Source organism: Panthera uncia, chromosome D4 (assembly GCF_023721935.1).
Source record: "Panthera uncia isolate 11264 chromosome D4, Puncia_PCG_1.0, whole genome shotgun sequence".
Classification (NCBI taxonomy): Eukaryota; Metazoa; Chordata; class Mammalia; order Carnivora; family Felidae; genus Panthera; species Panthera uncia.
Genome location: NC_064807.1, coordinates 553,681 through 577,053, shown reverse-complemented (window position 1 = coordinate 577,053; position 23,373 = coordinate 553,681). Strand labels below are relative to the sequence as shown.

General features: G+C 40.2%; 2 protein-coding genes across 5 annotated transcripts in view; one reads left to right on the top strand and one right to left on the bottom strand.

The window, feature by feature from the left end:
• CENPP (centromere protein P) overlaps positions 1–23,373 on the bottom strand; it is a 228,303-nt gene that overhangs the window by 146,435 nt on the left and 58,495 nt on the right. The gene's annotated exons all lie outside the window — the stretch shown is intronic.
• On the top strand, positions 1,098–22,352 carry OGN (osteoglycin). Of its 2 annotated transcripts, XM_049636591.1 has the most exons (8): positions 1,098–1,328; positions 1,426–1,471; positions 2,236–2,483; positions 4,626–4,719; positions 14,872–15,030; positions 17,446–17,648; positions 19,611–19,706; positions 20,501–22,352. In XM_049636591.1, exons 3-8 carry the CDS (start codon positions 2,310–2,312, stop codon positions 20,669–20,671), a joined length of 897 nt encoding a protein of 298 aa, XP_049492548.1. In that variant the 5' UTR covers positions 1,098–1,328; positions 1,426–1,471; positions 2,236–2,309; the 3' UTR covers positions 20,672–22,352. The 2 variants fall into 2 exon arrangements, with proteins under 2 accessions (XP_049492548.1, XP_049492463.1); XM_049636506.1 differs by lacking the exon at positions 1,426–1,471.

Here is a 23,373-nt window from a genome sequence, read left to right as displayed (position 1 = left end):
TACCCAGTCTCTAAGGTTCTCTAAATCTGACATTTAATATCTATCTTGTTCACTTTTCAACAAACTTACCACACAATGCAAAAACAGATCAATATTTGCTGTTTCATTATCAGATATTTGCAAAGGCTCCAAAATTGTTACAGTATCCTTAAAGCCATAAAATTGATCATTTGTATCAACCGGAACCAGAGAAGATCACAACTAAATGTAAAGTAATTCACATTCAAATAAAATCATGAGCATTCAAGTCTTAGTTTGTCCAAGCTTCAATCTGAAAGACTCTAAAGGCAATTTTGAATAGAAAAGAGAACAAATTGGTATTCTTTTATTTTCTATTTTTAATAAAATATTTATCCATATCCACATTTATTGAATTTGTTGTTTACTTTTTTAATGTTTATTTATTTTTGAGAGGGGAGAGGGGCAGAGAGAGAGGGGGACAGAGGATCTGAAGTGGGCTCCGGGCTGACAGAAGAAAGCCTGATGTGGAGCTCAAACCCATGAACTGTGAGATCATGACCTGAGCCAAAGTGGGACACTTAACCGACTGAGACACCCAGATGCCCCAAATTTATACTTTAGAGGAGAAAGAAGTGTTAGCTTGATTGCTAAAAGCACCAGAAAGTGATAAAAATGAAAGTGAATCTTTAAAGATGTTCATACAATTATCTAAAATACCATTTGGACTTTTAAAAATCAAATTTATTATTAAGACCACTTTTACAGTTTCCTAAATTTAGCAAACAAAAGTATCTTTTACCACCAAACTCCAAATTACAAATCAAATTTATTTTTTAAAAACTCTCACACTTGGATTTGTGTTATATGGAATTTGTGTTATATGGATGATTAAACTTGAAGATAATTTATGCTAAAACTAATTTTTGCATTGGAAATTTCTTGGCTGTGTCCTAACTGTGATACTAGAACAGTATTTTTACCCCTCACAAAATTAAGAGCACAGACTTTAGTTTGGTGTTTTATTTCACTGAAAACGCAGATGTTTTATCTCCTCGAAAAGCATTAAAATAAAAAGCATGACTTTCAAACTATGTCCTCGTCATAAACGATATTCAGGAAACCTTAGCGTTTCTCACATGAGGTAATGTAGAAGCAGACAGCGCTGCAGACCCATGAGCACAGCTGTGGAGCCCTCACGCTGCATGGCCCGGGGAGGGTCTCCATGCAGACGAACTGCACTCAGAGCGGCCGGTCACGAAACTATGCAGCAGTCTGAAACTGATCCACCACCTTCCTCCTTGGGGCTAATACACAGGCATGAGCTTCCACTGACGAAAACCACAAAAACCTTCAAAAAAGCTACAACGGTAGGCTCTTCTTTCATGTATCATTTTAAATATCGTTTAAGATGTGATTCTCAGTCTTCATAAATGCAAAGGTCACCTCTGATTTTTTATTTTTCAGTTACCTCGAACAACTGTTATCACTGCGTCACTTTGACATCCTGCAGGTGCTGCAAAGTCACAAAACCAGGCTTTTTGGCCACTGATTTTTGACAAACTGGCATCCACAATGCAGCACCAGCAATTCTGGGGGATTCTGTCTGAAATGTGCATCATTGACGAACCTAAGAGATTCCTCCCCATCTCCTTCCCCCAAATCCTTGATTACAGTTCTCTATTTCTTCTAGTCTGCAATACTATTTTTGTGTTTTTCGTAGTTTAAATTTAAAAACAATGTTATTAAATAAAAAGAGTATCTATGAAAACTGCAAAACTAAAAAAATCAAAAACATTTTCATATATCCTTTATCACCTAAAAGTGTTAATAACTACTTTTCATGTTAAACTTAAAGTTTAAGTTCCAAAACTCTTGGAACTTATAGAAACTCATACCATTACAAATCAAGAGTTCTTATAAAATAGCAAAGTTGAAATATGATATTTTTAACTCACATGAGGCAGGATCATGAGTCTTAACTATTTATACTACAGGTATCCTAAGATTTCCGCTGCTTACAAGGACCTTGTTTACAGCATCTAACTATTAAGAAACTGAAATTACCAACATTACTTGGGTTTTGACAGAAAAAGAAATAAAACCACTTTCTGAGACTATTTTTAAGAATGTCACTGATACATAGAAACTTTCAGCATCTAATTAAAGATCACTAAGGGTTAAATACTTGTTCTCTGGCCCCTACTGCGTACACCCTGCCAAAAAGTCCTCTAAGCTTTTAAATATTGCTTCGAAGGTCTGCGTTTTTACTTCCAGGGAAAAAGAGAGCATTGTCCCGCAGTCAGCAGGCCACCAGCTCATGAACTCCAGGCACCTGGACTTCTGCTAGCATGACGATGCTGCAGTCTGTGCTTCTCCTGCTCCTGTCCGTGCCTCTGATAAAGCTGGCACCACCAGCTCAGCAGGACCCACGCATCACCTATCACTATGGGACAGATCATTCTGAAGAAACCTTGTTTAGTCAAGATTCTGAGGATAAATATCTGGACAGAAAAAATATTAAGGTACTTTATTTCTACTCTAAATTTAACTTCTGAAACAGTCACCCATTTAGATGCATGTTTTTGTTTTTTGTTTTTTTTTTAATGTGTCTGAAAAGGGGAAAGAAAAAGCACTTGTAATGACTGAAAGTAATTCAAAAAACTGTCTCCAGGATTATACTTTGGGGAGGTATGCATGCCTCCCAAATTAATAAAAAAGAATCTATGGTAACCAAACAGTATCTATAGCAACCAAAACAAAATTTAAGGAAAACTAAACTTTAAGATGATCTCTTACTGGTTGAGGATTTCTAAGTAATGTTATAAAACGCCCTATATGTGCATATTATATTGCCTCCAAATAAAATAGGAGAAATTGTGTATTAGGAAAAGCAATCTTGGATTACCAGCTTAAGATTTATTAATTTAGGAAGAAGTGGTTCATGGAATTACATACTTATTTTGGGGTCTATAGCATTGCACTTACATATGCCAACTATGTAAGTTACCAAAAAATGAAAAACTCCTTAAGGTGGGGCTTAATTTTTAATCAGTTTCAACGACTCAGACTCTTATCAATTTGTATCAAGTGACTGTAAATTGTCCTTGAGTTAATTTAATACAGGGATGACTTCATATCACATCTTTCGTACTCCACTTGCACAGGCTGAGTGATTACTCGCGGTTTTCTTGGCACGCAGAAATGAACGCTGGGTAAGGAAAAAGTTAATGCAGCACATAAGTATCTGGTCCTGCCTACGGTGTGTGCGTGTGCGTGTATGTGTCTCACATACACAGACAGAATGGAAAATGAAAAATGCAGCCAAATATATAACAATGTTGACTGCTTTTCTTCAGTGCACAATGACTAAATGTTAACACTGTAATTTCTTTCAACGGAGTTGGTTAATATGCTAAGTATTATTTTTGCCCAACATTAAGAGAAAAAAGATAGATATCACTAGTCATAGCTCCAGATTTTAAAAAAAGGCCTATCGTACCAATAAGCTATTGGCTCACATGGATGATTAGAATCTATCAATCAGTTAAAAAAAACCTTCAAAATTCCATGGTCCCTAAAAAGTAGCTAGTAAGTTCTTTGCTTCTTCTCTCTACATTGCTTTAGAGGTCTATGCTCTTAATACAAATATAGGGACTAAGGTAATTGTGGAGCAGAGTAGAATTCAACAGTACTTAAGTGAAGGGGCTGTTCCAACAGAACCCACTTGGGAGAATAAAGGAGTCAAGATGGACATGAAGGGTAACATGATTCTGGAGGGCACAGACTGGGGCCCCATGCAACCTATGTTAGTCTAATGGCAGAAAATGTTCTCTCCCAAGATAGGAAAGAGTGATACAGACCCCCAGAGCAAACAGTCTGGACTGGGGGTCCAAATGGGGTAGGCAGAGGAGAATAAAAGGGCTCCAAGTGCCAGGGTGTTGTTCAGGCACGAGGTAATGAAGGGTCACTTGCAGAAGAGGCCAAAAGCTTACTCTATGTCCAACACATGCGACGTGACTAGTGCCTCAATCCTGTTGAACATGGTAGAATCTGGTATCAGGAACTCAATTAAGACAAGACCACACATGATCCCAGTGTCGTGGGATCCAGCCTTGCGTTGGGCTTCATGCTGAGCGTGGAGCCTGCTTAAGATTCTCTCCCTCTCTCCCTTTGCCCTTCTCTCTAGTTCTCCCTCTCTCAAATTAAAAAAAAAAAAAAGAAAGAAAGAAAGAAAGAAAGGAAGGAAGAAAAAGACAAGACCATAAAGAATAATTAAGAGACCTACCCTACATGAAGATGGTCTCATTTCAGGCTGCAACTCAGAAAAACTTTTATTCTGTGCTGGAGAGTTCCCTCCAGCTCCCATTTGGAATTTCAATATATTCAACATTTAGAAGGCAAAGGCACTGAGTTAGGGTTTTGGAGATTAAAAAAAAAATTAAAAAGACCTGGTTCTTTTACTCAAGGAGTTGACAGTCTGGAGTACAAACAAGGTGAACAAATATTTACCTTATAAGTTTAATGAACAATACACAAAATCTTACTGTAGCACAAAAGAAATGCCACTATGACCATGAGAAGGCAGGTGTTGCCTATGACTCTCAGTTTTATAGTCAAAATCAGACTTTATCACACCTGATAACAAATTTTTATTTTTCAAATAGGAAAAAGAAACTGTGATATTACCCGATGAAAAAAGTGTTCAGTTACAAAAAGATGAGAGTGTAACACCACCATCCCCCAAAAAAGAAAGTGACGGTAAGTATGCATACCATGTCATCTCGTGTCTCACAAAGAACAGTCATAAATAGGTTATTATGGAACTTTATTCCTTAGAGTAGTAAAAAATGGCCTTAGGATACAGTAAATTCAAACAGCGGAGTTTTATCTCCAGTGATAACGTCAGCTGGTATGTTGGGAGTGCACATCATTTGCCATCCCACATTTTGTTTTTTTTGTTTTGTTTTTTTTTTCAACATATGAAATTTATTGTCAAATTGGTTTCCGTACAACACCCGGTGCTCATCCCAAAAGGTGCCTTCCTCAATACCCATCACCCACCCTCCCCTCCTTCCCACCCCCCATCAACCCTCAGTTTGTTCTCAGTTTTTAAGAGTCTCCTATGCTTTGGCTCTCTCCCACTCTAACCTCTTTTTTTTTTTTCCTTCCCCTCCCCCATGGGTTTCTGTTAAGTTTCTCAGGATCCACATAAGAGTAAAACCATATGGTATCTATCTTTCTCTGTATGGCTTATTTCACTTAGCATCACACTCTCCAGTTCCATCCACGTTGCTACAAAGGGCCATATTTCATTCTTTCTCATTGCCACGTAGTACTCCATTGTGTATATAAACCACAATTTCCTTATCCATTCATCAGTTGATGGACATTTAGGCTCTTTCCATAATTTGGCTATTGTTGAGAGTGCTGCTATAAACATTGGGGTACAAGTGCCCCTATGCATCAGTACTCCTGTATCCCTTGGCCATCCCACATTTTGAATGACAAACATGGAACAGGAACATTCAAGAATAACCAAAGTACAAGTTTAGCCTCTACAGAGTGTGCTTCTGTCTATATAAAATCCCTTCAAGGAACAGTTATTTAACATCAACTATTTACAAATACTATGTACAGCCTGGGGGTAAGGGAAATAAAATATAATTCTTAACTTCAAGAAACTCACAGAAGACATAAAGATGGCTTATACATGAATAATTGTAATATACATTTTAATTAAAACAACAGAAAATGTACAAAACAACACAGTCCTCCTCAATAACTCCTATCTATTCGGTTTATTTTTGTTCTATCATGGAACAGCATTTCACAGGACAACATGAAATAAAATCACACACTAATTAGTAAGACATCCCTTGCCCTTGGATAGGATGACTCAGCATCGTAAAGATGTCAGCTCTTCCTAAATTTGTAACAATAAACTGCTTTAAAGAGCTGGTAAGGAGGATTCTCAAGTTCATGTAGAAAAATCAAACCTGCATGGAATCAGGTTTCAGGGAATCACTGAAAAATGGCAGGTATCTGCAGAAACCAGACATACTACATTAGAATATACTTCAATGTCTCTACACTTAAATACGTGTGATACTGGTATGTGAATAGCATACAAAATTCAGAAAAACAGAAACACATGTAGAAACTTAATATATAATAAATAAGGCATCTTAAATCACTTCTGAAGCAAAGATGGTATTTTTAAAGATTTTATTTTTAATCTCTACCCATCATGGGGCTCAAACTTACAACCCTGAGAACAAGAGTCACACGTTCCACCGACTGAGCCAGCCGGGAGCCCTACAGATGGTATTTTTTAAAAATGGTGTTGAACCCTGAACGTAATATCACACTGTATGTTAACTGACTGGAATTTAAATAAAAACTTAAAAAAACTTCAAAAAGAAATAAAATACGCTGTTGGACAACTGAATAGTCAATGGAAAAGGGATACTGTTAGATCCACACTTTTCACAGAAAAATAAACCCCTCCAAATAAATTAGGGTCAAAACGTAAAAAGTGAAATGATGTAAATACTAGAAGATAAACTGTGTGTGCGATGTCTCATAATCCAGAGAAAATAATAGAAAAGATCAATAAATTTGATCCCATGAAATGAAACTTTTCCATGGGAAACAGCATCATAAATGAAGTCAAGCACAACTGAAAAATGAGAAAAATAGAAAAAAAAGTTAATATCTCTAATTTATAAAGAACATATAAAAAGCCAGGAAAAAGAAAATGGCAAAAAATCCATTGGTAAAACCAGAAGATGAATAGGCAATTCACAAAGTGATATAAAAATGGCCCTTAAACATATGAGAAGACGTTCAATCTCACACATACAGAAATGTAAGTTTAAATTATATTGAGACACAAAGATTTTTAACCTATCTGATGGACAAAAATTAAAACTGTGACATTAAACCAATATAATCCATTGGCAAGGCCTTGGGGTATCAGAGACCCTCATACACTGCTGGCAGAAATACAAGTAAGTACCATGCTTTTGGACAGGAATTTGGCAATATCTAACAAGGCCGGTATGCACTTACTTTGTGACGTAGCAATCAACTTCTAGGAATTCACCCTAAAGATACACCTCCATGAGGGAGAAAATACATATGCAAACATCACTGGAACACTGCTTGCAAACACAAAACTCTGGCAACAATCTAACTGCCCAAACACTGAAGGGAGGTTGAATAATGTACGGCAAGTCCACGCAAGGGCATACTATGCAGTTGTAAAAATAAACAAGGAAGATCTCTATGAACTAACATGAAGTGATTTCCAGAATATATTATATGAGAAAACCCAAAGTGCAAAGGAGTAGCTACAGTATGCTGCCTTTCATCCAAGAAAGAAAGAGACACAAGAAAATATACATGCATCAGCTCACTTGTGTGAAACGACATTCAAGAAAGGTAATTTAATCGTGGCAACTAGTTACCCACAGGTTACACACGGGACCAGGGGTGGCAAGGAGGGAGAGATGGACGTTGGTGGGGTGGGGGAACGGGAGTGTGGAACTTCTTTAAGTATACACTTTCTCTGTAGATTTGGTTTTTTTTTTTTTTTTTGGTAAGATTTTATTTATTTACTTAAGTTTATTTGTGTGTGTGTGTGTGTGTGTGTGTGAGAGAGAGAGAGAGAGCGCGCACAAGTGGGAGAGGGACAGAGAGAGAGACAGAGGGAGACACAGAATCCAAAGCAGGCTCCAGGTTCTGAGCTATCAGCACAGAACCCGATGCGGGGCTCAAAACCAGACTGTGAGATCATGACCTGAGCCGGAGTCAGACGCTCAACCAACTGAGCCACCCAGGCGCCCCTGCAGATTTGGCTTTGAACAAGGTTATCGTTCACATAGGTAAACAATTACATTTATAAATAAAATATACAAGGATAAGATAAAAAAAAAACTGGCACACAAATAGAAACAATTTCAGGGGCGCCTGGGTGGCTCAGTCGGTTAAGCGGCCGACTTCGGCTCAGGTCATGATCTCGCGGTCTGTGAGTTCGAGCCCCGCGTCGGGCTCTGTGCTGACAGCTCAGAGCCTGGAGCCTGTTTCAGATTCTGTGTCTCCCTCTCTCTGACCCTCCCCCGTTCATGCTCTGTCTCTCTCTGTCTCAAAAATAAATAAACGTTAAAAAAAAAAATGTTTAAAAAAAAGAATAGAAACAATTTCATTTCAAATGAGTAACACACTAAAGTGAAAAGAAAAATTAACCCAAGTAACCCTTAAACACACTGTTTTGACTATGAAACTCCAGGCTATAGACAAAACAGAATGGATAAACATTGACATTCCAGCAAGCAGGTTTCTTTTCCACGGCGATGCAGGTGCACAGCGATGAAACCCCTTAATGTGAGGCCTAGCACTGAGTGAGGTATATACGCTGGATAACGAGAGCCAGGTTTCTCGGTCAGAGAAGGTGCTACAGACGTGGTGGGGGAAGCCCAGAGTGAACACTGTGGAGCTGGACTGGAAGCAAGAGATCGGCACCAACTCGTGGTCTGAATGCAGATACAGAAATAGGTACAGGCACGCCTTGTTCTGCTGCGCCTCGCTTCATTGCGCTCCACAGACGCTGCATTTTTCACAAATGGAAGGTTTACGGCAACCGTGTGTGGAACAAGTCTTTTGGCACCATTTTTCCAAACTTGTTCATCATTATTATATTTGTTTCGGTGATCTGTGATCTTTGATGTCACCATGCTAAGCTGAGGCACCGCGAGCCAAGCCATATAAGATGGTGAACTTAACTGATAAACTGATAACTGATAAACTGTTGTGTTCTGGCTGCTCACCTGTCCCCCCCTGCATCTCTGTCCCCTTCCTCAGGCCTCCCCATTCCCTGAGACACAACAGTACTGACATTAGGCCCACTCAGAACCCCACAATGGCCCCCAAGCGCTCAAGCGAAAGGAGGAGTCACGCGTCTCTCGCGTTCAATCACAAGCTAGAAAAGATTAAGCTTCGTAAGGAAGACAGGGCGAAACCCAAGACAGGCTGAAATCTAGGCCACTTGTGCCAAACAGGTAGCCAAGTTGTGAAGGCAAAGGAAGAGTCCTTGAAGGACACTGCACGCATGTGCCGCTCCAGTGGACACACGGGTGATAAGCAGGGGAAACAGCCTGACTGCTGATATGGAAGAAGTCTGGCTGGTCTGGATGGGAGATCAAAGCGGCCACGACGTTCCCTTCAGCCAAAGCCTCGCCCAGAGCAAGGCCCAGACTCTTCGATCCAGCGAAGGCTGAGGAGGTAAGGAAGGAGCAGAAGAGGTAGGAGCTAGCAGAGGTTGGTTCAGGAGGTTTGGGGAAAGAAGCTCTCTCTGTGACGTCCAAGTGCAAGGTGAGGCAGCACGTGCTGATGCAGAAGCTGCCGGAATTATCCAGAAGATCTGGCCAAAAGGACTCAGGAAGGTGCTCACACTACACAGCAGACTCTCCATGCAGATGAAAGAGGCTTCTGCTGGAAGAAGATGCCACCTAGGATTTTCATGGCTGGAGAGGAGAAGTCAGTGCCTGGCTTCAAAGCCTCCAGGGACAGGCGGACTCTGCTCAGGAGCGGATGCAGCTGGTGACTTGAGGTGGAAGCCAGGTGGAAGCTCACTAGCCATTCTGAAAATCCTAAGCCCGTAGCAATCGCGCAAAATCTCCTCCACCCGTGCTCTTTACTTAGAACAACAAAGCCTGGAGGACAGCAGATCTGTCCACAACACGGTTGACCGAGTGGCTCAAGTCCACTGTTGAGACCTGCTGCTCAGGAGAAAAGATTCCTTCCAAAAGATTACTGCTCAAAGACATTGCAACTGGTCACCCAAGAGCTCTGATGGAGACGAGCAATGAGATTACTGTTGCTTTCATGCCTGCTGCAACACCACCACCATTCTGCAGCCCATGGATCGAGGGGTAATTCTGACCTCCAAGTCTCATTAGTTAAGAGACACCTTTCGTGAGCTCATAGCTGCCACACACACTGATTGCTCTGATGGATCTGGGCAGAGTAAACTGAAAACATCCTGGGAAGGAGTCACCATCCTAGATGCCATGAAGAACATTGGGGATTCATGGGAAGAGGTCACGATTCAACATGAACGGAGTTGGGAAGAAGCTGGTTCCAGCCCCAGGGAGGACTTTGAGGGGTTCAGGACTCCAGGGGAGGAAGTCATTGCAGACGTGTGGAAACAGGAGAACCGGAAGCAGAAGGGGGGCCTGAAGACGGCAGGGAGCTGGGCCAAGCTCCCTGGGAGCTGGATAAAACTCCAACGGATGGGGACTTGCTTCCCGTGGATGAACAAAGAAAGTGGTTTCCTGAGACGGAGTGTGCTCCTGGTGACGATGCTGTGAAGAGTGTCAAAATGACAACACAGAATTGAGAATATCACACGAACTTAGCTGACAGAGCAGCGGACAGGGTGTGACAGGATAGACTCTGGTTTTGAAAGAAGTTCTGTGTGTAAAATGCTACCAAACAGCATCACGTGCTACAGAGAAATCGTTCTTGAGAGAAGAGTCAGTCAACGTGGGAAACGTCACAGTTGTCTTATTTTCAGAAATGGCCACAGCTGCCACCACCCTGTAGGGTCAGCAGCCATCAACATCAAGCAAGACCCTCCACCAGCAAAAAAATCGTGGCTCGCTGAAAGCTGAGATGATGGTTAGCATTTCTTAACAGTAGAGTGTTTTTTTTTAATGTTTATTTATTTTTTGAGAGAGGAGAGAGCGAGCAGGGGAGGGGCAGAGAGAGGGGGACAGACGATCCAAAGTGGGCTCTGTGCTTGACAGCAGACAGGCCGATGCAGAACTCGAACTCACAAACCAGGAGATCATGACCTGAGCCGAAGTCAGACGCTTAACTGACTGAGACACCCAGGCTCCCCAACAATAGAGCATCTCTAATTAAGGTATGAACACTGTGTCGTTAGATATACTACTACTGCACCCTTCACAGACCACAGTATGGTGTAAACACAACGTTTATAGGCACCAGGAAACCAAAAGTTCATCTGACTTGTTTATTGCAATATTCACTTTACTGCAGTGGAACCAAATGTACAATCTCTCTGAGGTTTGCCTGTATACACGTTTGTCTCTATGTGAGAGTATATGTGTATATATGCACATGAGGTGTGTGTGTGTATGTGTGTATTTATCTATGTCCATATGTAAGAATGTACGTATATGTCTATGCCACATATCCCACATATACCTGTGTATATATGTATATTAAATACGGAGAAACAGACAAATACACATACATGTATTTCCCATCCCTCCTTGTGGAAAGAGCCTAGAAGCAATGAGATGCTAGCAGCAATGAGCACATCAACATTCAAATCTTGGTTTCTAAATATCAGTCTCCACAAAAAGAAACCAATACTCCTTGAAGAAATAACTGATATCAGGCTTGGGGCAGGGAAAAGGCAAGACTGCTCTGAGACATCTTATTATGCCAAAAAATAAGAGAGTTCTTAAAGAGTAATGGGGATATTTAACATTTTAATCAATCAAAATTATTTTTCAAAATGTAGGTATAAATTTGTAAGCGACATACAAGACCTGCACACTGAAATCGAGACAACTATGCTGAGAGAAATTAAAGACAACCTAAAAATATGGATATATTATGTTCAAGGACCAGAAAACTCAGTATCATTAAGATGCCAATTTTTCACAAATTTATTGATAGGATTTAACTCAATCCCAATTAAATTTTTACCAGTCTTTTTGAAATTAAGAGGCTGACTCTGAAATTTATGTGGAAATGCAAAGAGCTTAGAATAGTCATAACAATGTTGAAGAATACAGTTGGAGGATTTACACCACCTGATATGAAAACTTACTATAATGCTCCAGGAAGCAAGTCATTGTGGCATTACCATAACAATAAGCAAGTAAACAAGCTAAGTTGGTTGAGCTTCAGACCCTTGATTTCCAGTGGTCAGATCATTCCAGAGGTCATGCTCTCTGGCTCCATGCTCAGCGTGGAGTCTGCTTAAGATTCTCTTTCTCTCCCTCTCTCTCTCTCTTCCCCTCCCTCCCCCCCCTCCCCCCTCCTCGTGTGTGCTCTCTTTCTCTAAAGATAAACATACATATATGGACAAAAATGAAAACAAAAACAAAAAACAAGTAAATCAGCAAAATAGAATACAGTCCAGGAATACATTTACACAATAGGGTCAACTTTTGTTTGTTTGTTTGTTTTCTACAATGGTGTCAATGAAATTCAATGGGGAAAGGATATCATTTCAAAAAATGGTACTGAAAAACTTGAGAGCTGTAAGTTAAAAAGATGAACTTTCCTGACACCATATATAAAAATTAACTCAAAATGGACCTCAAACCTAAACATTAAGAGCTAAGACTATACAACCTTCAAAAGAAAACCTAGGATAAGATAGTGGTTGGCAAAGATTTCTTAAATATAGGACAAATAGCACAAACCATAAAGGAATCAACTATTCTTCATGAAAATAAAAAATATTTGCTATTCAAAAGACAATGATAAGAAAACAAAAAGACAAGCCACATAAAGGAAAACATTTGCTAAACATAAATCTGAGAAACAACTTGTATTTACAATATAAACTCTTATAATTCAGTGACAATAATACAAAATCACCATTTAAAAATAGGTAAATGAGTGGCTCAGTTGTTTGAGCATCCAACTTTGGCTCAGGCTCATGGGTTCGAGCCCCACATCTGGCTCTCTACTGTCAGGTCAGAGCCTGGAGTGTGCTTCAGATCCTCTATGCTCCTCTCTGCCCCTCCCCCACTCATGTGCTCTCTGTCTCAAAAATAATAAATATTAAAAAAAAAAAAAGGGAGCAAATGGGGGGGGGGGGGCTCCTGGTTGGCTCAGTCGGTTAAGCAACTGACTTTGGCTCATGGTCTCGTGGTTTGGGTCATGGTCTCGTGGTTCATGGGTCTAAGCCCTGCATCAGGTTCTGTGCTGACAGCTCAGAGCCTGGAGCCCGTTTCAGATTCTGTGTCTCCCTCTCTCTGCCCCTCCCTGCTCATGCTCTGTCGCTCTCAAAAATAGATGAACATTGAAAAAAAATTTAAAATAGGCAAATGATATGAACATTCTACCACAAAAATATGTGGATGGTAAATAAGTTTATAAAAAATTGCTCAGCACATCAGTCATTACGAAAATATAAATTAAAACACAAGATACCACAACATGCCTTACGTGAAAAGTCTAATAGTACCGAACGTGCACGAGGATGTGGAGTAACTAGAATCCTTCTGCGCTGAAGGGACTATAAAATGGCATAACCTTTAAGGAAAACAGTGTGGGACCTTCTTCAAAAGCTACACACCTATAAGATGGCCCAGCCATTCTGCTGTTAGGTATTTACTAAAGAGAAACGCAAGTATCACAACCACAAAAATTCTACATAAATGTTCACAGCAGCTTTCTAAGAAATAGTCAAAAACTAAAAACCCAAATGCCCATAAGGAAGGACTATATAAGCTGCATATATTAATACAATGAAATACTATTTGGTAATACAGAGGAATGAATTGCTGATATGCAGAGAGGAAGAAGCTCGATGAGAGGATATACTGCTTCGTTCTCTTGGAAATGCCAACTGCTGTGAATGGACAGAAAGCAGACCAGAGTGGTTGCTGGGAGGGACGGATTACAAAGAGCATGACAACACTCTGGGGTGATGACTACGTCAATTACTTCAATTGCAATAACGGTTTCGTGGGTATATACATAATGCTGAAAACATAAATTACACAAGTGAAATATGTGTAATTTATTAAGTGTCACTTAAATAGAACACAGGTGCGACAGAAAAAAAAAGCTTAAAAGAGTTCACACTGGCTGATCTGTGACGATTTGATGATCAAAATAAATATGATGGTAACTTATTATGACCCATGGGATAAGGAATTCATAAGTTCATACTCAACTGATAAAACTAAATAAATATGAAGGGAATGTTCCATGCTGCACCAGCTGTCAACTAACGTAGAAAGAATGAAGGAATTAGAAAATCATAATTTGAAACTATCCTAGTAACAAACAATTCAGGTAAGAACCATCAATAGATAAAATTACTGGGTGGCAGTTTGGTGACAGACCAGATGTTTAGCAGCTCCAAGTATTTTCTCAGAAGATACTCCCGAATGGCAGACCAAACAGAGCATCATCAAGGAATGGGACAAGCAGACAGCACATGCATCCCAATGCCCAGCACGGCAGAGCCAACACCATTTCCATCGTATTCCTATCAAAAATTAGGAACCTCAGACAAACCCTAATTGAAAGACATTCTACAAAATAAATGCCCCCCAAAATAAAATGTTTTTAAAATTCAAAAATTTTAAAGTTATGAACAACAAAGACTAAGGCATTGTTCCAGGCTGAAGAAGATAAGGAGGTATGATGAGGATATACAGTGGGGTCCCTGCTGTTTCCGTGACACTCTCATGTCCAAGTGCATAGTCTGCTTACTTACCTGGTAGTTTATAAGCTCCTTAGCTACGGTCATCCATCTGCAATGTGTCTGTGCCAAACCAAGTGATGAATCAAGCTTATGTTTGTTTACCTTATGTTCTGCTTTATGAACATTAAGTATTCAAATCAGAAAATGTAAATCAATTCAGCAATTAAATGTTCAGTGCTAAAATGATAGAGAATAAAAAACATATGGGGTTACAGGATCTAAAATAAGATCCTGGTCAGTTATCAGGTACAATACAGGTCACTGGCTAACACAACCATGATACCTTCCTGCTATCACCTTTAATTCTGTAAAATATTTTTTCAGATTAGTGAGAAAACTCATGATAGCAATAATTTTACCACTAGAGGACAAATGTTTTTAAATTACAGTTTATATTTTTGTGATTTTGTTTCCCGACTTAGAAATGCCCACGTGCCTGTTGTGTGTGTGTTTAAGCGGCTCTGTGTACTGTGAGGAGGTTGACATTGATGCCGTACCACCCTTGCCGAAGGAGTCAGCCTATCTTTACGCACGATTCAACAAGATCAAAAAGTTGACGGCAAAAGATTTTGCAGATATCCGTAAGTTAACTTTACATAAAATAACTCACGCTAACTCATGTTAGTGCTAGCCTCATAAAACACAAGCGTCTCGGCACCTGTGGCTGTCACATCTAGGGTAGTCACCGCTGGAGTGTTTAAGTATCCACCACACTTTACAAACAGCCACAGGCTTGTTGGTGACTCCTCTCCACTCCATTCAAAGGTCCCCATCACCTTTCTTTACTGGTGCCTTTCATGTCGATGTTGACAGCCCATCAAACATATAGGCGACGACGCCTTCTTAGCCGTAGGACTCTCAGATCCGTTTGCCTCGGTCCATCAGGAGCACCAGTATGACCAATGTGCTTCTCCAACCTGAATGCCTTCTTCACAATGCTGCCACCACAATAAAAGCAGAAAGTCTCCTTTTCCTTGCTTTAACTCAAGGTTCTTAAACCTGGCTGAATACTAAACCCATGTGGGGAAATATTGTAAAAAACAATGGTACCAGGCCCTAGTCTTCAGAGACTTCAACTGAGGTCTGGGGAGAGGCCCAGGTGTCATCATGAAATACCACCCAACATCTCAGATGGTTCTCATGTGGAACTAATGCATTTCACTCCTTCCCAGGATGCTTCTGGCATCCCGTCAAACCGCACAACAGCTTGCCTCCAGGGCACTGCTATGAGCACAGCACAACCCTCCACTTCTCTGGTGCCAAGTCCCTGAAGAAGATCCCACCAAACATGCACACTGGCCCCACTACACATTTATGAGATTAACCGGAACAGCATTCATGCTGCAGCTGGTGGCTCCCAAATGACCCTAGTACAGTTGTTCCTCATCACTGCTGGACTCCACACCTACACACTCACCTATGCGGTCACATGCATTTGTGACCCCAAAATCAGTACATGAAACACTCCCACAGTCATTTGCAGACACGTACACAGTGGCAGAACACTGGTTACCTAGCCGCAGCTGAACAGGGTGACCTCTGCCATTTTGTTTCAGCTCTTACACTGTGAAGTGTCCTGTTCAGTCTACTTAGGGCCACATTTTCTACATTTTTGTGCTTTTTGCTATTTAAAATGCTCCCCAAGTGCAGTGCCTAAGAGCCGTCCAGTGTTCCCAAGTTGCCTCACAGGAAAAACACTGCGTAGGTAATCTTCATTCAAGTGTGACCCACAGAACTGAGGCTGTGAGTTCAATGTTAATATATCAGCAATACACACTAACTGCAATGCTCTTAAAAAGAAACACACAGGGGGCACCTGGGAGGCTCAGTTGGCTAAGCATCCAACTTCAGCTCAGGTCATGATCTCGTGGTTCATGAGTTCGGGCCCCACGTCGGGCTGTGCTGACAGCTCAGAGACTGAATCCTGCCTCAGATTCTGTGTCTCCCTCTCTCTCTGCCCCTCTCATACTCATACTCTCTCTCTCTCTAAAATAAATGAAAAAAACATTAAAAAAAAAAGAAACATAAAATTTTGTACTAATCGGTTGACAGAAATGTGTGACCAGAGGCTCAAAGGAGCCTAACCCTTTATAGTCCCTGGGAGCAAGGGTCCATATTCACTAATTCAGTGTCTGCAGTGACTACCTCAAATATGGAATGAGAAGCAAGGTTTCCTCAGCATCCCAGACAAATAAAAGTCACACACACACACACACACACACACACGCACTGAATTTCTCTCTCAGTCTGCATCACTTTAACAAATTCGGGAACACTTCTGTTTGTTGTTGTTAAGCAATAAGGCATAGAGAGATTAAGAATATATCTACAATCACAATGCGACATTCTGCGGAAAAGTCCAAAACAATACCTACAATGATTCTACTCAATCAAATGTAATGCTTCTGGCGCCTGTGCGGCTCAGTTGTTGAGCATCTGACTACGGCTGAGGTCATGATCTCATGGTTCGTGAGCTCAAGCCCCGCATCGGGTGAGCCCCGCTCTTCTCTCCCTCCCTCTTTCTCTCTGCCTCTTGTGGGATATTCTTTCTCTCTCTCTCTCTCTGTCTCTCTCTCTCTGTCTCTCTCTCTCTCTCTCTCTGCCCCTCACTCAATTGCGCCCTCTCTCTCTCAAAAAAAAAAAAAAAAAAAAAGTCATGCTTAGTTCCCATGATTTGCAACCACAGTTTGTTTCGAACCACCTCAGCATTCTGGGGATTCAAACACTGACGGATGGAAGGACTCCATTAACTGTAAGTTCCCTTCCAACCCTGAGACTCCAGGGCTCAAGAGAGAAAGGCCATCGGTGTCAAGCACAGACGGATGCTCACTATTCATTCAACAAAATTTACTGACCTACTCGTTACAGACACTATTAGATACTAAAAATAAAAGGTGTTTGAATGACCTGATACACCAGTGCTGCTTCTTCAGTCCACATAAATGAGACTTTAACTTTATATTTTTTGTATATTTTCTGTATATTTTTCCTTCAAGCTAACTTAAGAAGACTTGATTTCACGGGAAATTTGATTGAAGATATAGAAGACGGTACTTTTTCAAAACTTTCTCTGTTAGAAGAACTTACACTAGCTGAAAATCAACTACTGAAACTTCCAGTTCTTCCTCCCAAGCTTACTTTATTTAATGCAAAATACAACAAAATCAAGAGTAGAGGAATCAAAGCAAATACATTCAAAGTAAGTTTTGTATACTGTGACCACACACAGTATCAGTTTTATACAACCAATGGTAATATGATAGAGAAACTCTGGTCTAAAATTTTGTTTTATATTTTAAAACTGTTTTTACAAGTGCCAGAAAATACAGTTCCAAAAGTAAATGCTCAATTTTACTTCTACCACTTAAAAGTATTAGCCCATAAAATTCTGTAGGTAGCCCTTCTTTTGAATTCCACAACGGCACCTAGTACAAAATTCTATATACAGTACAAATTAAATACACTTCTTCATTTAGTAACTCAAGAAAACCTATGTACAGGAAAAAGGGAAGGTGATCTACTCTGATTTACATAGCCAGGTTGTGTCCAAATGCACAGTCTACGGCGAAATTACCGCCTCAGCTGAGACCTGCACAGGTGATATACTCATTCCCAGTCCTGGAAGAAGCCCCAGATAAACAGATGATTGGGCTGCTACTGGCAGTAGACCTCATTCATAAGTAAAGTTTGTGGCTTCTAATGATAACATCTAATAGAAACACTATGAAATATTATCAAGTTTATAACAATCACACAAAGGTACAATTAGTCCACACGTACAATCTGTCAGAAAATGTAAAAATATTCCATTTTCCTTTTCTTCCTGTTTACACTTAAGGAATCCCTTTTCAGTTGTAAGGGACACTGTGAAGGCACATCACAGTTCCTCAGAAGTTAAGGGATTATTAGGAGACTTTTCAAAACAGGACTCACTTTAAAAATAAAAAACCTTTACAATTTGAAGATACAGTAATTTCAGCTGGTTAAGCCTTTGACTGACATATTAAAGACCTACAGGAGCTGATCAACGCTTCACAGACGGAGTGTTTGAGTGCTCTGAACTTTACACATGCTTTCCATCTTGAAGCCCTATTATAAAATGATACACAGTAATGGTCTACTGATCATGAAGAGTAACTCAATACAGACCAGTAGGGGAAAGTCATACGTTGCTAAATATTTAATAAATTGCCCTGGAAACATCTCACTACCAAGCGTGTCTCTTAGGAGCACAGGGACAAAGCATTCTATTGTGCACCATTTTACTGCATTTCACAGACACTGCACTCTTTACGAACTGAAGGTTTGGGCTGACTCCGCAGTGAGCAAGTCCAGTGGTGCCCCTTTGCTAACAGAGTTTGCTCACTGTGTCTCCAGGTCACATTTTGCTAATTCTTGCAATATTTTAAACTTTTTCATTATTATTACATTTGTCACGGTGATCTGTCATTAGGGATTACAACTCCCTGAAACGTCAGATGATGGCTAGCCTTTTTAGCAATAAATTATTTTTAACTAAGGTATGCACATTGATTTTTAGACATAACCTACTATATCATAGTGTAAACATAACTTCATATGCGATGGGAAACCAAGAAATACACTGGGCTCACTTCATTGCAATATTCGCTTTATTGTGGTGGTTCCTCCGGAACCGAACCCACGTTATGCCCAAGATATGCCTATATCCATTTTGCTAGAAACTGGTGGAGGTGAAATGAGAAGTTCTAAAGGTTCAAGAGAGGTTATGGCAACACCAGGATCCAAGCTCAATCCTGCATAGGAAATGACCTTACTAGCTGTTCACGAGACAAGTCAAATGGCCCCAGCAGCCAGCATGAGGTCTGAGGCTGGGAGCGGCTGGGTACTCAGTGGTTAGATGAGTGGAGAGAAATGTGGGGGTGCAGCAGGACTTTATCACCCTTCATAAAGGCCCAAAATACACTACTTGGGAAACAAATCAAACCCTTAAAACCAAATAACTACCAAAGCAGCAATTGATAGCACTGATTACCAGGACCTATGTACACATGTGTACACATATGTGTATATGCATGCACACGTGCACACATGTAGACGCATGTGCATATATCATAGTTTGAATCCTGTGAAAATGTACTGACCTCAGTGATGATCAAGCAGAAGTAACTTCTCCTTACAGAAACTGAACAACCTCTCCTTCCTGTACTTGGACCACAACGCCCTGGAATCTGTGCCTCTTAATTTACCAGAAAGTCTACGTGTAATTCATCTTCAGGTAGGACTGCTCCTTTTATAATATCTGATGATGTGAATGTAAATTACTATTAGTCAATGTTATGACTCATTAGGAAGCTCATTTATCCACATGTAAATTATGCCCATCAAATATTACTACCTCGGTGGCCTGAGAGCCCCACCCCACCCGGCCCAGAGAGGCCCAGAGCCCCCGAGCCCCCAGAGGACCCGCAACCGAGGTGTGAGGTCTGCCCTTAGAGTGGGCTCTGTTGCCAGGCATGCACGTGGCATCTCCTAGTTAATGTGACACATGGATCCGAGGCATCCGCGGGTGGGGGGGCGCTACGACCTCTGCTTGGTGTCTCTTTGTCCAACAGCAGTGGACACTGTCCAGTTGATCTCATGTTGAGGTAACAGAAGAGTGAAGAGGAACTGAGAGAAACTAAAATTGGTCTTCCAGCATCACAGCATTTCCCATTTGTCCTGTTTCTTTCTGTAAAGGGACATTTAAGGACACGGTGCCCATTCCGAATTGACACTCAAAAGCAGGAGAGTCTTTCCAGCCAGTATAATCTTATTTATGCTTAGAGCTTTCTGCTACATGGATGTTACCGTAAGAGCAAGCAATCTGTCTTCCAAAGCAACACTGCAGACTTAAACTGCGGGGGTGAGGGGACTCAGATTGCACAGAGGGTTTTATTACCCTGAGGATACACAGGATGTACAGTATTTTAAAAACCACTTTTTAGATAGAATATTCTGTAAGATCCCATCACATAGAATACAAAAGGTAGATTTCAAATTTCTGAACAATTTTTCCCTTTTATTTTCTAGTTTAACAACATAACTTCAATCACAGATGATACATTCTGCAAGGCTAACGACACCCGTTACATTCGGGACCGCATTGAAGAGATACGCCTGGAGGGAAACCCCATCATCCTGGGAAAGCATCCCAACAGTTTTATCTGCTTGAAAAGATTGCCTGTAGGGTCATACTTTTAACCATTATCAATGCAGCATATAAGCTAAAGTACACACATGCATATAATCTGTCTCAACAGTGCCTAAAGCATAAATATTTAATATTAACTTTGTGTCCCATGATGAAGGAATTTTATGTTTTAAACAAAGATGTTCACAAATCTTACACACAACAAGCAAAATGTAAAACTGAATCCTGAAGTTCAAAACAAAGTCATGTGAAAATATTTAAGCAGCATTACAAAATCCTCATAGTTTATACCATGGTGCCATTTAAAAGGTATGTTTTTATATAAACACCCCAATTTAAGAAGCACTATTTCCATTACTAATGACATGAAAGGGTAAGTCCAAAAAACTTCCAACTGCTGATCTTTCCAGACCTTTACTTGATCCCTAAAGCACTTAAGGATGATGTTCCAAAAACTTTGAAAGCTAAGTGTTTCCAGGGATCTCCCGTTTTTCTGTTATGATTCACACATTTTTCATTATGAAGCAGGAACTTGTTTTCTTTCTATTAAGGCAGTTATTATATGTTTACTTAGCCTGAGAAATAGTGAACAGTCTCATACCTAGGCAAAACTTTCCAAATAAAGCGTAATTTCACTCTCCGATAAAGACCTAACAGAGTAATGTCCAAAGTTATTCTGCTTTGTGGTCACACAGTTAAAGGCTTTAGCAAAACAGCACACATTTTTCCTTTCTCTAAATATTAAAATTCTAAGTCTACCATAAAACATTTTAAGGAGTCAAGCAGAACAAAATCAAGTATGCTCATAAAAAACCTGAACGTTCATCCCATATCTCAGAAAGTTCTCCATTGTAAAGACTTTCAAATACGATAAATATGGAAAAATATTTTCTTTTTACCACCATAGGGATGAGAATCTCATCAATAAATCTGTCCAAATGTAAGACATGAAAACAGTCAATTTAGTGGTGTTACTGAACACTACCTCTCCCCCACCCCCCAACCCATACGCATCATACTCATGCCAACTGCCTATCCATTCACAGGAAAGCTTCTGAGCAACATTTCCTACAGACCCATGATTAACTGGTCATTGAACAGTGTAAGTCCACCTTCGATCTAATAGTGATAACTTATGAGGAAACAATGCTGCCAGATTAAAGATCCTAAAATAACCTTCTTCTTGCCCAAAACCCACTCAGAAGTCTTAGCCTCCTTATCACATTGGGGTTACATCCAAAATTATCAGTGCTTTAGACACACGAGTCCGAACTGTGCATATGAAAATTTCCAATATTGTTTCCAACATAAATAATACATTAGAATCAAGTTGGTCTCTGTACACCAATCCCAGAACAGTTATTCATATTTTAAAGCATTTGCTTCTGTTTTTCCCTACACAGAATGAGCTCCAGTTTTTCCATTTTTCCCCCATTTGTCAAGGTTGACCCCAAGATAAGCTTTTCTCATTGAAACATCTATGATCTCTCAAGGCCACAATTAGTCCTATACCACTTACTAACTCATTTGCTGATTTCATTTTGATAATTGGTAATCATAACTATATACTGCTTTCTCATTATTTTGTGTGCATGCCTCATTTCTCTGTGACTGAAAGCTCACAGAATACATCCAATATTCCCTTTATACCTTGAAGTGCTTACTATAATATTGAGCACATCTGGATTGAATATACAATGAAAAGTACAAAATAAAATTCATTTAAACAGAGAGCTCTCTTTCATTTGGAAAAATAGAATCTTAAACTATCACAGTCTTGAATAAATCAATGGAAATAAATTATAACTTTATCTGGATAAAAATAAACTGGATAAAGGACAGCTGAGTGTTGGGGATACCAGGAAAAGCCATCAGAGGAGACTTCTCTCATGTTTCCAGACGTAGCCCTATATTCTTTACCTAACTAAACTCACAGAGGAAAAAACACCTTAACTCAAATTTTAGAGAATTCAAGAATTCTGTGGTGTCCACAAAATAATTAGGAAAGAGCACTAGTAACAGGTCTAAATTACAGAATTATCTTTAATTTTTTTTTAATGTTAATTTTTGACAGAGAGACACAGTGTGAGCAGGGGAGGAGCAGAGAGAGAGGAAGACACAGAATCTGAAGCAGGGTCTAGGCTCTGAGCTGTCAGCAGAAAGCTCGACGCTGGGCTTGAACTCCAGAGCCGTGAGATCATGACCTGAGCCAAAGTTGGACATTCAACCAACTAAGCCACCCAGAAGCCCCAGAATTATCTTTAAAGGACAATTTCAGTGCCACCTTGCTGGCTCAGTCGATTAAGCATCCGACTCTTGATTTTGGCCCAGTTCGTGATCTCACAGTTCATAAGACTGAGCCCCACATTGGGCTCTGCACTGACAGCATGAAGCCTGCTTGGTTGGGATTCTCTCCTTGCCTCTCCCCGGCTCGCTCGCTCGCTCTCTCTCTCTCTCTCTCTCCCTCTCTCTCTCAATATAAATAAATAAACTTAAAAAAAGTTAAAAATATTTTACCCTTACAAACACTCCTGAAAGAACTAAGAAGACATTCATTAGTGGAGAGACATTCTGTGTCCATGGACTAGAAGACTGAACAGTTACTACACCAGCACCACCCAAAGAAATCCAGACTCAGTGCAGTCCCTATTGAAGTCCCAATTCTATTTTTTGAAGACACAGAAAAAAACATTCTAAAATTCACATGGAACCTCAAGGGACTCCAAATAGGCAAAAGAAATTAGAAAAGAAG